Consider the following 14,826-nt stretch of genomic DNA (forward strand, 5'->3'; position numbering starts at 1 on the left):
TCATTCAGAAAGAGTCTGGCCTCAGATGAGAAAGCCACATTTGTCTTTTTCGATGACTCTTGGCCCCCATTGGGCCTTGACATCCGTGGCATTGGTTTCAAAGAGGCTTTTTTATTAAGGAATACAAAAAGACTCATTTTGAAGGACACATCCTTTCCTGTCCCTTACTCGTTCTGCCTCTCTCTCTACAACTGCCATACACACACAGACACATTCTCTCTAGTCCTGAAGCTTTCTGAGGGTGTGACTGAGTATTCATGAGACACTTGAACTCTGGACGGACCTCTTGGCCCTCCTGATGACGTCAGGTTTGTCCTCTGAATGATGATGTCCAGTGGGGGAATACGTATTCAGATCTTTTACTTAGGGTAAAAATCCAGGATTAAAATCTTACTTTAGTGAGAGTACAACTTGATTAGCATTTAAATGTACTTAAAAGTGCCAACAGTAAAAGTACTCATTCAAAATGGTTAATTTCAGAATAATGTGAATAAATAGACAGGCTCATAACTCAGAGACTTTTCAAAAAGAAAATAATCTCATGTGTTTAAAAGTATATTGTTTAGCATTTCAACATATTTGGCTAACTAACATCATTTATATTAGGTTGTAAGCCTAGCTAGCTGCTAATATTCAGTTTAGTTTACTACAGTACATACTGCAGGCCTGTTTGACGACACATCAACCATCAATCCAAGACCTTTTTTCTTTTTTAAATAAACACATTCCTTGAAGTTGGAGGAACACATTTGGTGCGCTCTGTTGTCAAGCATCCTCCGCTCACTTGTTTCCTCCAATGTACGAGTCCTGGCAATCCAGCAAACGTTGACATCTGCTGTTGTACTTCGCTTTCCGCCTTTGGCGACACACCAGACGAAACATTATGGTATTTTTTGGGTAAATGTGTGTTTTAATGTGGCACCTTGATAGATGTGCCCATCGGTGTGTGTGTGTTTTCCCAAAGTTGCGTCCTCTCCCTCTCATTTGTTCATGTTGATTAATAGCCCTAATGCATTTGGTATTTGGTCTAGCTTCTCTACCCACTCTTATCTCTTAATGTGACTTTGGCTGGGCTGACAGCCCAGTAAGCAGAGAGAAAAAAGAGAAGTAAAGTAAGCGGAGAGCGACAGCGAGGCGGACTCGCCCGAAGAGGCTCTGGAGGCAGATGAGCGTGAAATCTCACTCGGGTGACAGGAGAGATGTTCCCATCAGGAACGGAAAGAACAGCTCAGGCTCGCTCTCTTCTCATCACACACACACACACACGGTATATACATACTGATGTATGTGTACTCCCATTTAAATTTAATACACTTTCAACTGACCTGCATCTGTCCTGTATTAGGACTCAGATTCTTTCAGACAGCAGCAAGTAGCGCATGCGTGGCACTTCTTGAGTGGCTACCTTTGTATCTTCGCTTGCTACCTCCACACAACCGTTACGTCGAACCCTGTATCCTGTCGCGGCTGCCAGACTCTCACAGGGTTTAGCTCTTAGCCAGGTTAAATGTGGTTTTTTTGCCGGACCACCTGACGCTTCTCTCGGGATCTCTCTCCACAGGCACTGTGCAGTACCAACGCAATGACCTCACAGAGGTTAATGAGACTGCTTTGTCTTTTGATGCAGTGTTATTGCCTCTCTGAACACGGCCATAACCTTATGTAGAACATATAAAACGGTAACTGGAGGATTTTCTTCATATTTCCATCCTTTTGATGTTCTCATGCCAAAATGTGCGCTCCACAAAGAGACAAAAATATGAAAGAATGACTCCCAACACCTTCAGTTCTGGAAAATATGAATATGTGGACATAGTCAGGGCCCTGTTGAGGTTGAACAAGGCAGACAGCTGCTGGTCATTGTTCTTCATGACAGCTCCATCTGCTTCCCCTCCTTCTACTAAGCACACTAATGAATTAGCAGCCATTAGCCAACACAGAAACGCAGTCCAAGTTTCTGAACTCTGCGCTGCTGTTTTTCTTGGCCTGCCCAATGTCACGCTTGGCGAACCCAACTCTTACGTCGTTTGCGTGGCGTGTGACACAACGTGTCCAGCAATCTTGTGTGCCACCGACACCAGCAGTCACAGTGTGTAGCTCACCAAAGAGCACGTCTGGTGTTGCATCAGCGAAGGCTGCCGCACTGCTCTTTTATCGGGGGCTAATGACTGCAGTGCAGCTTGTGTAATCAACTACGTAAGCCCTTCAGCATACGGTTACAGTGATGCATGAGTCTGCAGGACGATATGGCCCTTCTACAAACAATACTAAAATATTTAGTTATTTCTTCCAGAGGTCTTTGATTGCATGAGGCTGCTTCTTAGGCTGTAACCAAAGGTTTTCTCCCAGATTGATGCGCAGTCGAACCCTGCCAAAGCTTTCCTTTCCTTTGCTGTGTTCTCACAGTCTAATTGGTAGCTCTTAAAGTGACTGCCCAATATTTTCCCTCAAAATATGTTCTCTTTATGTTCACGGCTGCCGTTAGAAAGCCGTCTTTATCCAACGTTAAACTGATCTCGTACTGTGTGTTGGCATCCGGCTTCTCAGGACTCAAATAACTCCAACAGCTGTTTTTAAGACATGCGCTTGGACAGAGCCGGCATGTTGACAACAGTGGACAGGCAGACAGACGGGGAGGAGGATATCAGACCTTTACAGGAGAGAGATTTGGAGTCTGTCTCAGCTCTGCTCTCTCTCTCCCACCCTTCGCATAGCCCCCCCCCCCCCCCTCCCCGAGGGGTTAAGCACTTGCTGGTAATGACCATGCCTCAGACAGCACTTTTAAGCCTTAGTGCCTTCCTGGAGCGGCAGTGTAATTCAGCCAAAAAAGCCAGCGCCTAGGGGAGGGAGTGGAGTTTCTCGAAGGAAATTGACAGTGTGTGGAGCTCGGCAACCCCAAGGCCCACCCATCCCTGCTCAGGCTCAGACGCCCTGTCGGGGAAGGTGCTGAGTTGGCCGGGAGAGGACGTGGGAGCCTGAGGCAACAGAACTATCCATCCCAGCAAGTCATACGTGTGGACTGCAGTCTAATACCGAGTCTCAACGTGAACTTGAAAGTTTGTTTTTCTCCAATAATGGTCTGCAGTGACATTATCAGTGGCTGTGAACTGATCCGGCCCATTTAAAGATTGAAACTACACGAGAAACAGTCAAAACAATGTTATCCTAAATAGTACTTAATTTGCATAAGAGGGGTAAAATAAAGGAGATGGTGAATCACAGCAACCGTACTGAGTACGATGGAACGAAATGAGTACCACACGGCATTTCTTTCCCCAAACAAATCTGTCCTCCTCCAACCACTGCAAAAGTAAAAGTGAAAAAATGCTGTTATTCATTTCTTTTCTTTGTGTTCATCCACATGTGGACACGGACAGCCTGACCTGCCGCTGTCCTTGGCAGCTCAAGCATGCAGCCATGTAATCTGCGTTTCACTCCTTATTGACGGAGTCCACAGATCCGGAGGGCTCGTTGGTTGCACCATCATACCGTACTCCGCCGAAGCCCGAAGAATGACTGCCTCGGCTGTTAGCATCGGACGGTGCAGTCTGCTGAGGAAGCAGTCGGCGGTAATCTGCTTGGTCGCGGTCCAGCTCTCCCGCAGGACTGCAGGGATTAAACCAGGAGCAGGATATAGAGTCCACCGAAGGCGTGACTGTGCCGGGAATTTCCATGTAATTGTGAACGAAGCACCACAAGCTCTCTTTCTCCTCCCCTCCATCATGCTATAAATACCACCAAGACACCCCAAAGGCACCAAGTGCTCGAGAAGCAGGCAGGAAACCGAGGCTGAGCCACAAGGACACGAGAAGGGACGGAAAACAAATGACGTCCTCCTTGTCCTCTTTCCCTCCTATCCCTCCTTGATTGGTTTCCAGAGTAGCATGAAAAGAAGGTGAAGTAGATGACAACATGTGCATCTCGTAAGCCAGCACTGAACATGTCTTTCTCCGGCCTGTTTGACAGGAAGTGGAATCTCTTGAAGCCACCAACTGCTCACATCTCGTAATACTTTATATATGAAGCTTGTGTTCGGGCTAAGAAAAGACACTTTTGTATTGTAACTTGAAGTTCAAAGAGAGGAGGGACATTAAATAACAGATCTTAACGACTGTCTCTTGCCGTGCAGAAACTTGTGATGATCTGTTTCTATACAAAACTCCCATGACTTCTATATTCACTTTTTTTATTTTATTTTATTTTTTATTTTATTAGTGTTCAGAATCTCACATACACATATTGACATTTTTCAGATTCTTTGTATAAAGAGAAGTAAAAAACAAAAAAATAAACACATATCTATATTCACTTTTACAGCATTATTTGTCTCGAGGACGTGTTTGTTAATAAAAATGCACCTAATACATATTTTCAGTGATATTAGGTTAACACCGTAGGGAGTTAATTCAGTTATGGACTAAGTTGACAACAATACTGCAGATGTTGTCAATTTATGTCGCATTATATTTGTTGTGACTGTCGTCGGCGTGATGAATGCATTCTGTGCTTTCTGTATTTTGTCATTTGACTTTCTCATCTGATGAATTCTGAACGGCACCTTGGAAAGCATAAATGACTCTTAAGAAAACACAGAGAATTTCAGGGTTGAGCTCTCAGTCATTTAGAAAAGTGGGTTAGTCCACTATCTGTCCTTGAAGAAGCACTTTGGCGCAGCACCAATCCTTCAGGAAGTGAATCATTTTCCTCAGGACGGAGCAAGACTCTCCCAGGAAAGCTCAGCACCAGCCCGGTCCCACAGCCACTCTGTCAGCCCAGTCAAACATAGCCCACAACTAGGACATTGCAGCACACAAACCTCTTCAGTTAGATTTGGTTTGGCATCTCCCACCCCCTCCAGTAAAGTTGAATACAGTCTCATGGAAACTTGCAGTAACTCTCGTCTTTGGGGCTTTCAGCTCGTCTGCCAAATTGGGGGGAAAAAGATGCAAATCGTCCTAATGGGACTTCTCGTTATAAACAACTCCCCGGGAGGTGTGCTGAAGGCTTACTCTGCCACAAGGGCCAAAGACCACAGTGTCCACCCAGGCTATTGAGAGCGCAGGGCAGGCAGCCATGACAAGGGGCTCAACAGCTGTCCGAACAGGGCTGAGAGAGGTCGCTAACAGCAGCCTGGTTCTTCTGCAGCACACCGATTCCAGGGTTGTAGGAAGTCCCTTGTGAGTGGAAGGAACATGGAAATGTATCTTTCACTGGTTGCAAGGTCTCAGAAGTATTATATAGGCCTTCACACACACACACACACACACACGTGTACGATGCACCATACGTATCCTCCTGTGTTCGTTAGCAGACATCCTTTCTTACTGAACGCTTCCCTGTTATAGCCCCAAAACCCTTGACAGGTGTCAGCCGTACTCAGCTCACCGCCTCACCAAAGCCTGCCCAGAAGGAATCCTCTTCTTCTTTCCCCATCTCCCACACTAGATTTCATCACAATTTCTGGACAAATTCAACCTAAGCTGCTGACTTTTATGGGAAATACTTTTTTTTTTGGGATTCAATATAAATCCTATCTCGGGGCTTGAGGGGGTGTGCAGGCATTTTTTCCGCTAACTTCTGTCTGTCTGTTTTCCCCAACCCTCTGCTGCTTACCCTCGCTCTCTCCCTCTGTTGGGCTTGCAGGCTTATGTCATGTGGAAAGCGTCTTCACCGAAGCAGCTCGAGGACACTGAGAAGCCATTTCCATTTTCGTAGACATTTTTTATTTACTTTTCTCCCTCTTGTGGAATATTGTCATTCAACTTTCCCTCGTCTGAGCGTGCAGAAAAGCCTTTTAAAGGGACTTGATCCCCTTTTCCAGACATATTCACAGAGGATTAAGCAGTGAGGCCCAACTAAAGCACCCTTAATCAAATCAAAATAAATAGCCCCCACCACAATAGAGGATGCCACATTTTCCTTTCTATCTTGCGGGGGATTTGTCCCGGGGGGTGGGGGGGTATCAGAGTCAAAAGGCCCAGTGCCTGCAGAGGGAGTACAATGTGATGGACTACAATTACATGTCTAGTGGGTGTTTTAGGGGGCCTGAATGTATGTACATGTTGTCTTTGACAGCATGGTGGCTCTTATTGCAGCTGGTGTTGAAGGCGAGCTTTGCTCTTCGAGCCAAGATGGAGGGGTTTAAGTGTGCCTTAGGAAAGCTCCTGGCATCACGGCCGTGTGGCACTCCAGGGCAGCAAGAAAGCATTTACTGCAGATTAGAGCTCCTTTCAAGTGTTTCACAAAGTCCGCCTTAAGATTGACAATTGTTCCCATGGCCATCCAGCAACCTGCAGCTGTGAAAAATGTCAGCACACCTCACACCGAATAGTTTTTACGGCCTCCTCTGGAGGTTGAAGAGGTTATGAATCAGAATTTCGTTTTGCTCTTTACATTCCTCGTCTGTCACGAGATTATTTTCTTGAGGGATGGAATTGCTGTGTGTGTCACTATTGCATTTATAATGGTAACAGCTGACAAGCGCTTGATAAACTCCATTTCCCTCAAATGAAGTGATTCACAGCACCCTTCTGAGGCTGCAGTATTTCACAGCAGCCATTTTGAGTCATTCTCGTAGGCAATCTATCAAATTCAAGTGAGACGTTGAAAGTCTCAAGGGACAGGTTCATGTTTTACGTTTTGAGTGACGTCTGTGTAATCATTTTAGGCTCATTCCCATGTTGTCTTCTTCCAGGTAACTACCCCCGGCCCTCCAACTATGGTGGTCCTGCCAGCACCAGCTACAGTGGCCCTGGCCCTGGCATGACCAACAGTCTGGGGATGAATGCAAGCAGCCCCATGCACGGCCAGGGGCCCGGCCAGCCCATACCTGGGGGTCGCAGCAGCCACGGCCCGGGCAGCCAGAACAGGGTGTACCCGCCCATGGCTCCCAGCTCCCCCAGCATGCCCCAGCCAGCTGGGCACGGGATGGGCCCTCCTTCTTTGGGTAATTCTAACCGCAAGGCCCAGGAGGCAGCAGCAGCTGCCATGCCGGGATCTGCCAACTCCACACACAACAGGTGAGAGCACAGCGTGGACTCAGCTCCCACGCCTTAAGTACATCTTGTTGTTGTTTTTTTAGAGGTAAACTTGTGTTTCTGTTCTGCTTTGTGTTGCATCTCACCTAAGTTTGTATATATACAGTGTATGTATGTATGTATATATCATTTATGCTGCTTCTATGCCATATTTGTCCGAAAGAGATCTTGACAAAAGAGTTTTCTGTGTAAATATTCTATTGCGGCTCAAACCTAGATGGCCCAAGCCTTTTTGATTTCCCTGGTAATCGTGCTCTGCTAGCGAGCTCCTCTGTCTCCCATCCGGGTCATCTGTGGCGAGGTGTGCTGTAAAGCACCTCAGAGAGTTTCTGTGTTACAGAGTTTTCCTTTTTAATTTTTTCCCACAGTCTTTTCCGATGTGAAGGGAGTCGTTCTCAGGAGCTCCACGCTTCTATGAGCCATTTGCGGAGCTATCCCTATTTTCACACATCTCGTAAAGTGCCTGACATTTTGATAGCTGGCACTGGCACTATACTCCAAGTGCCATTTGTTGCAGTCAGAGAGATATTGGTCTGTGAGCAGACTGCATGGGTTGAATACTGCGCTGTCAGAACATAAAAGAAGAAAAAGCAAACCATTGGTTTTACTGTGAAAACACCAGAGAGAGAGAGAGAGAGAGAGAGGTGATACCAAGCACCTTATCACAAACACACAGCACTTTGATGCTATAATGGTCGGCTATATGAGTTAAGGGATATGATGTTTCCATCAGGGTTGGAGCTGTGAATATATGAGTGTTGGTAGCGTTGGGCTGTTGTAGGAACGAGTGGGCAGTAAACTTTTGCTGAACCCTGTCGGGGGAACTTGTGGAAACATGGCCGTCTTCTGGGAGGAAAGGGTGGATTTATGCACTTCCTCCAATCGGTGCAGGTTTTGCCTAACAATGCATCATGGGAGCAGTCTTGCCAGCGTTCTCCAGGCTGAGGTGGCAGATTAATATTTGTCAATGTTCATTTCTGATGATGCATGAGGCCGACTGGAGACTGTGAGCCAGTGATGATATTTCAAGTGAAGGTTTCTCTTTTCGCGGGGGGGGCCGTTGACGCCGATTTACAGGCGGCCTCCATATATAAGGTCCCAGGCCCAGATGCAGCCGCCCCGACCTACCTCCGCCCACTGGCCCACACCCCAACCCGCCTCGACCCGTCCACCAGCTTCCCCTCCACTCAGACCTCACCATCCACCCATCCTGCCACCCTCACATTCACAGCACGATAGGTAGGTCCACCACCCTCATAACATCTGTCTGTGTGTGTGTGTGTGTCTATGTGTGTCTGTGTGTGTCGTATGAATAAACTGAAGGGACATGTTTCAGGCTGAACTGAGCGGAGAGGGGTCTTGGTGATATTTCTCACACGCAAAACAAGAGTCATCATTGTTATCATTGTAATTGCCATCATCACCTTCAGCATCATCACTGGAGTCATCATTATCATCATCAGCCTGTCTCACTCACTCTCACGGCAACAACAAGTGAGCACAGACAGTGTGATGCACGGACACACACAGACACACTCATTGAGCTTCAGATTGCCGTGTCCACTGCGTTGGCATTTCGTGGTGCGGCTGACAGTATGTGTGATTAATTACGTGCATCAGGGGGGCCCAATGCACACACACACACACACACACACACAGCAATGCAAATGCTGGCCCGGCCATTAAGGGATGGCCGGGCTGTCAATAAGAAGTGGCATGACATGATCCCCACTGCTGGGACCAATCAGACTGACTGTCAGTCTCTCCTCACGTTCACCGAGACACCAGAGAGGTGTCGCTCGCTGTGGTGCTGCCGGAGGAGAGGGCTCTCTCTCTATCTCTCTCTATCTATCTCTCTTTCCTATGCTGTTTGTTTACATATCTTTCTGAAAAGAGTGTTCTTATCTTCATGTATTTTTCCTCTCAGTGATCCATTTTTATTCACGGTCGACTGTGAAAACATCCCTGGGTTTCGTGTCCTTTGTTCGGTGTGTTATCCTGTCATTGATGTTTTGTTTTTTGTTTTTTTTACGACATTGCAAAGGTCATCTTTTAAGCAAAAGGTCTGGCACAATGGTGGCTTATTCGCTTGATTTTCCTTTGGAAATATGTATTTTTCTTCTCTGTTCATGCTATATTTTTCGTGTTTATTCAAAACAAACATTACTTCCGCTGCACTTGAAGAAATACCATTCAAACACTGGATATTTCGAACAACAAAATGCTTGTATAAACTAGCCGCCTGGTGTAAAAACTGTCTGCCAAGACTATTTGTTTTCAAAGAAGAACAATCTTCACGAATCTGAATCATTAGTCATTTTGCTGCTTTCTTCTTCAGAATATAGATTTTTTTTACAATAGGAATTAGTCTCCTGGCAGAAAGTTGTTTCCACTGATTTAAAACAAAAAAAGAAGCTAACTGGTTGTTAATATGGACATTTTTGCAGAATACTCCGGTTTCTGCGAGTTGCCCTCAGAGTTGTTCCTGTCTGCTATCGCTCATTCTACCTCTTTCATCCATCCGTCTGCATCTGTTCTCTCGCCTCCCACCTGTTCCACTCTTCTTACCAACTCTCCCAATTGTATCGCCGTCTCCATGCAGCTCTGTTATGCTTCCCAGACTGTTTTATCTCTCAGTCTTTCTTCCTCCCAATTTGCTTTTTGTTCTCCGCTGTCTCACAGCACAGCCTTGTTATGTTTTTCTTCCTCAGATCCCACTTTAGAACATCTGAGGGAGATCAGGAGAAAATGGGCCTCCAGAAACCTGCAGTTAGAGGCTCCAGCTCCCTGTTTGCTCTCCAGATCGCGGTGCAACATTCAGAAACATTCAGACCGAGTTCCTCTCTGTCTGAGAAACAAGTTGTTAGTCGTAGCACATGTCTGGTTTCACCCTTTGATGCATCAACCCCGGAGTGAGCTGCCGCTCCCAACCTTCCAAATCAGGGGCTAGTTAGCGGTGATGTCATTGGGCGGTCTCTTCTTTTCTTCATTATCTTGAACACGTGCCTTTATTAGGTCCCCACCAATAATCCCTCTACATCTCCACCTCTTATCCCCCATCTCCATCCAACCCTGACTCACACACACACCCCGCCTCACCAGTAGACACACTCCAGCTTCATTACGCTGAGTGAAGGGAATGCCAAATGAGCGGAGTAGGGCCACTTCTGCTATCCCATGGCTGCAGGCGCGGGCCGTGATTAAATCTTCATAAAGTGCAGCGAGTGTTTTTTCTCCACCGGCCGGCTGGCTTATTGGTTAATCAGTTGGATCGGTGGGCGAAGAGAAACAGCTTCGGCCCAGAGAGTTTTTGGCACCCTGTTGATCCACTAAAGGTTTACCTGCACAGTGAAATATGTCTTTTATTAAGTCACAAAATCTTGCTAATCCGAATTTTTGCAAACTAGGTTTATTCTGCTGTTTCCTAAATTTCAAATACAGATGGAGGTCTTTATTGAAATTACATTTGAGGGGAATTGGCATCCGTTTTATGAAAAGTTGCCTGTTTGGGCGTACAGGGCTGCCAGTTGTCAGTATGATGAATTGCAGCGTAAGAAGTCTGACATGTCGTGTTCAAATAACACGGACTTTGTCGAGCCTGTCAGCGTGGGGGAGGTACGCGTTTGTTTGGAGGAAAGGTGCGGGACAACGGTTTTTTTTTAAGGCCGTGGATGGATGTTTGGGGATTACATTTTTTGGGGGGAGAAGAGAACTAAAAGTATTAAAAGGTGTAAGCTTTTCTTGGCAGCAGCTTCTGAGGACAGAATTGGCTTTTCGAATGACTTTCCAGCGCTGCCGGCGACACTCCGCAAAAAGTTCCTGGAGCTGTAGGAACGGGCTCTGTCGAAAAAAATAAGCACTTAGGGAAAAAAAGAGCCGTAAATCAAAGGGAAATTGAAGGGAGGAGAAATGTTGGAAGCGGGAAGAAGAGAGGAGGGGAGAGTGCTCCGAGGCAAATCCTCGCCAAATAATTCATTTCTGACCTCCTTAGTAAGTAAATTTGCTAAATAAATAAGAGCAGCGCTTGAATGTCAAGAACGAGTGATGCTGCCTGTGGTGCTTTGTCGCTCGCAGTCTTGGCAGTGTTGAGCAGCGCTCTGCTTTCATGAGATGGGCAAAATAAATGACTTCTCCTCCATCCATCCTGAGCTGTTTGATGTTTGGAAAGGAGGGAGCAGGGAAGAGGAGCTTTTCTCTGGATTTAATATGTTAAAAGCTGTCCTTTTATTTTTTTTGTGGGGTTTATTATGTCCCCCCCTGTGTGTGTGTGTGTGTGTGTGTGTGTGTGTGTGTGTGTGTGTGTGTGTGTGTGTGTGTGTGTGGTGAGTTGAGTCAGGAGTTTGGAGGAGCTATGAGCCCAAGCTGCCCTGAGAACAGATTGGGTCCATATATAATTCATGGCCTCCAGCCGACCCACTCCATCCTTCCATCCAGCAGCCTCTCTTTGGCTCTTTTTTCTCTCACTTTCTTCTTCACACTCTTACACAAGCCCCCACACACACACACACACACACAAAGCCAAGGGATCGATAGGGAGGGACGCTCAGTCATCACACACTCCTGCAGTCCCAGCGCTTCTGCTGTCTGGTCCAGTTAGCGGCGCTGGGAGGCATCAGCGTGGCCTGTCACCATGAATGAAGGACAAAGGCGCTGCCACTTCGAGAGAGACACTGTCAGCTGGTTGGCTGGCACCTCGTAACCATGGCATCCCCTTGGCAACAGCGCCCACCCTGCGCATGAACACAAGGACACGCTCAAACACACACTGTCACACACACACACACTCTGCCCACAGTGCGAAAGTGGCCTTCTCCGATGCCCTTCACACATGTGGACTGAATAGCAAAGAGCGAGCGGTGGCTCTGTAGAACGAGGGGACGCCGGGGGAGGGGGAAGGGCAGCCAGGGTAGAGTATTTAGATAGAATGAATAGAAAAACAATGTTCGTTGTCACTTTGAAGTGGTAGAAAAAAACAATGTCTGTTTCTATCAATGCATTTCAACTGTGAACGTGAGAGCCTTTCTGCCCCGGTGATATCTGGACGGGCCGAACAAGTCCCAAAGCAGAATGTTCTTACATCTTCCAAGTGTTGTGATGTCAAAACTCTCACGCAAACTTTTAGAAAAAGAAAAAAAAGAGTTTTCTGTTTCTATCTCTCTCCCTCCTCAGGCCACTCCTAAACAACAAACTGAGAGTGCGCTGATGGTGTTAGTATAGATGTTTCCATGCTTCTTACTGTGTGTGTGTGTGTGTGCATGTGTGTGTGTATGTGTGTGTGTGTGTGTGTGTGTTCCCTTGGCTCAGTTTCATGGAACAGCGATTACCTCCAGCTCTGGGGCCCTGAGCTGGAGCTACGCCCCCCCATCGGTCCACCAGGGACACATACACACACTACTCAGGCTTCCTCTTGCCTTAATTTCCCTCCCTGCTTCTCTCTTTCCCTCCACCTCCCTTCATTTTTCTTCCTCTCCCTCTACATCTACCCCTCCTCTCTTTCCCTCTCTCTCTTCCTTTACTCTCTTTCCCTCTCTGCGGCAACAGGATGAAGGGTTTTTTTCCCCGGCACCAAGGTGCCTGAGAGCAAGATGAATGCGCCGTGCCTTTCTTTTCCTCCCCCCTTACGATAGCGGCACATGCATATATTAAGTGTGATTAAACGCTGTGCAATGCCTCCATCAAGTGCTTTCTAATGGGCTTTTTTATGACATGAATTAGTCATAATGGGAGAGTGCCACAGTTGAAAACCTCCAACCACTGTTGTTGTTGTTGTTTTGGGTATTTCACCATTCACATGAGAGCTTCTGCTTATATTGCTTAAGCTGGGTGAGGGGCGTTTTTTACGCTATGGAGAAATGGGGTTCTCGGGCATTTCCAAACTTATTTTTCCTTTCTGACTTCTCAGCGCTCTCTTGTGGGAGTTTGCGTGCAACAAGTTGCAACGATCGAAAGGTACATTTATTGCTGTGTCTTGAGTCACACAAAGCTTTTAGGTAACACGTAGGCAGCAGCGAAGGAGCCCATATTCCCCTCGTTATATGGAAACGGGGCCAGACGAGCGTGGATCTGGTGTGAGCTTGTTTCTTTGCCACGGAGCTGCTCCCCTGTGCACCTCGGCCCCCATAGAGGGATTACATATGTATGATCAGCCGTGCTCTATGACTAATTACATCTGTGAGATGAGATTATGGGGAGGTTTACCAAGCCAATCCTTCCTCTTTGGCTATGTGTATCGGTTCCAACATGGCGCATTACACTGTGTGTGTGTGTGAGTGTGAAAGAGAGGAAGATGCCAGTAAGGAGAGAATTGACTGACATAAATCCGGATAGAATGTTTCTTCTCGTCCACAGTGCTGCATTTCGGGCCAAATAGTTGTTGCCCAACTTTGTCTCCTTTGATGTCTCCCTTCCTTCCTGCTTTACTTTCATCCTTTCTTCCTTTACATCCACTCTCGCTACCATTCAATTCCTTAGTTGTCTGTCCTCCCCACCTCTCCAACTGTCTTCCTTTCTTTTTGTTTCAGTCTGCCGCCGTTCCTCTCTTATGTGTTCAGTCGTTTAGGCCTCTGTCTCTCTTAAGCCCGCATGTTGTTGTTTTCTCTCGGTCTGTCTCCCCCTCTTCTCCCAGCCTTCTTTCATACGGTTGTCCAGGAGATAATCTTGAGACAGCAGGAGATAGACCAAATTGTTCCAAACACGGTGTTCCCTTTCAGCCCCGATGTCACTGGCTTTGGCCTGCCTGGCATGCAATGATAGATGTTGCCTTCAATCACACACACACACACACACACACACATATTGCTTACACACACACATGGCTGGCCAGTATTCAGCAGGTTGCAGATAAGCCCCTCTGATGTCGCTTGCAACACCATGTGATGAGCCGCCTGAGAGAGGGGGAGAGAGAGGGGGGGGGAACGGAGGCTCAGGGAGGGAGATTGAGCGGGATTGACTTCTGCTGTCACCATGGCAACAAATAACATGATCCTCTCCAAAAGCACACCTTAATTAGTTAAATTATGACTTGTGGGAGAGGGAGGAAGAGGGGGGGGAAAGGTAGGGGAGGGGGGATTTGTCGAGGAGAAGAGCAAAGAGAGGAAGGGAGTTTTTTCTTTTTGACGCTGCATGCTCATCTTCAACCTTTTGGAGGAGCGGTTTGTTTGATATGTTGTGTACGTGCTTTCATTTTGACTTTCGGATATACATGCTGCTCAGTTTTTATCACAACAATAAAGCAGGCTGGCAGTGACAGACTGCCAAATACCATCTTTGTACAATTGTGTGACTTCTGTTCTTCGGCAGCTTTCGCTGTGACCCACTTATCTCTCCACAGCCGGTCGTTACATCCTGAATCTAAACTGGTTTCATCCCCCACCTCTCCGCCTAACATCCCTCTCTTCTTTCTGTGGTAGGCAGGGCAGCCATCAAGGCCCTGGCATCAGCCAGGCGAGCACCACGGCTGCCACTGTCCCCAACAGCCAGCCAACGGGGAACAACAGCTCAGCCATGGGCAACGCACAAGGTCCAGCCTACAATATGCCGCCTTCAGGTACACTCGTGAATGCCAAACAGCAGAGTAATTAATGGTCTCTGCAATGAACAGAATACATGTTGATAAGAGAGAGAAGAACATGGCGAATAAGATATCGCCGTCCTCACGGTTAGTATACAACTGTACACTGAGACACTCAGGATGAACCCGTGTTTTTATGTTGAATCAACAGCAAAAGCAACTGAGGACTCATTCAGAGAGAGATGAAGAGAGGGAGGGCTAAAAGGGCCAAACGATAGT

General features: G+C 47.0%; 1 protein-coding gene across 2 annotated transcripts in view; it reads left to right on the forward strand.

Moving 5' to 3' along the window:
- Positions 1-14,826, forward strand: part of arid1b (AT rich interactive domain 1B (SWI1-like)) — a 160,463-nt gene that overhangs the window by 128,309 nt on the left and 17,328 nt on the right. For both annotated transcript variants that reach the window (XM_056427057.1, XM_056427058.1), the window contains exons 8-9: positions 6,695-7,019; positions 14,447-14,583. In XM_056427057.1, the coding sequence (XP_056283032.1) occupies positions 6,695-7,019; positions 14,447-14,583 (462 nt within the window). The remainder of the gene's footprint in view (positions 1-6,694; positions 7,020-14,446; positions 14,584-14,826) is intronic.

The sequence above is a fragment of the Pseudoliparis swirei genome, chromosome 11, assembly GCF_029220125.1.
Source record: "Pseudoliparis swirei isolate HS2019 ecotype Mariana Trench chromosome 11, NWPU_hadal_v1, whole genome shotgun sequence".
NCBI lineage: Eukaryota > Metazoa > Chordata > Actinopteri > Perciformes > Liparidae > Pseudoliparis > Pseudoliparis swirei.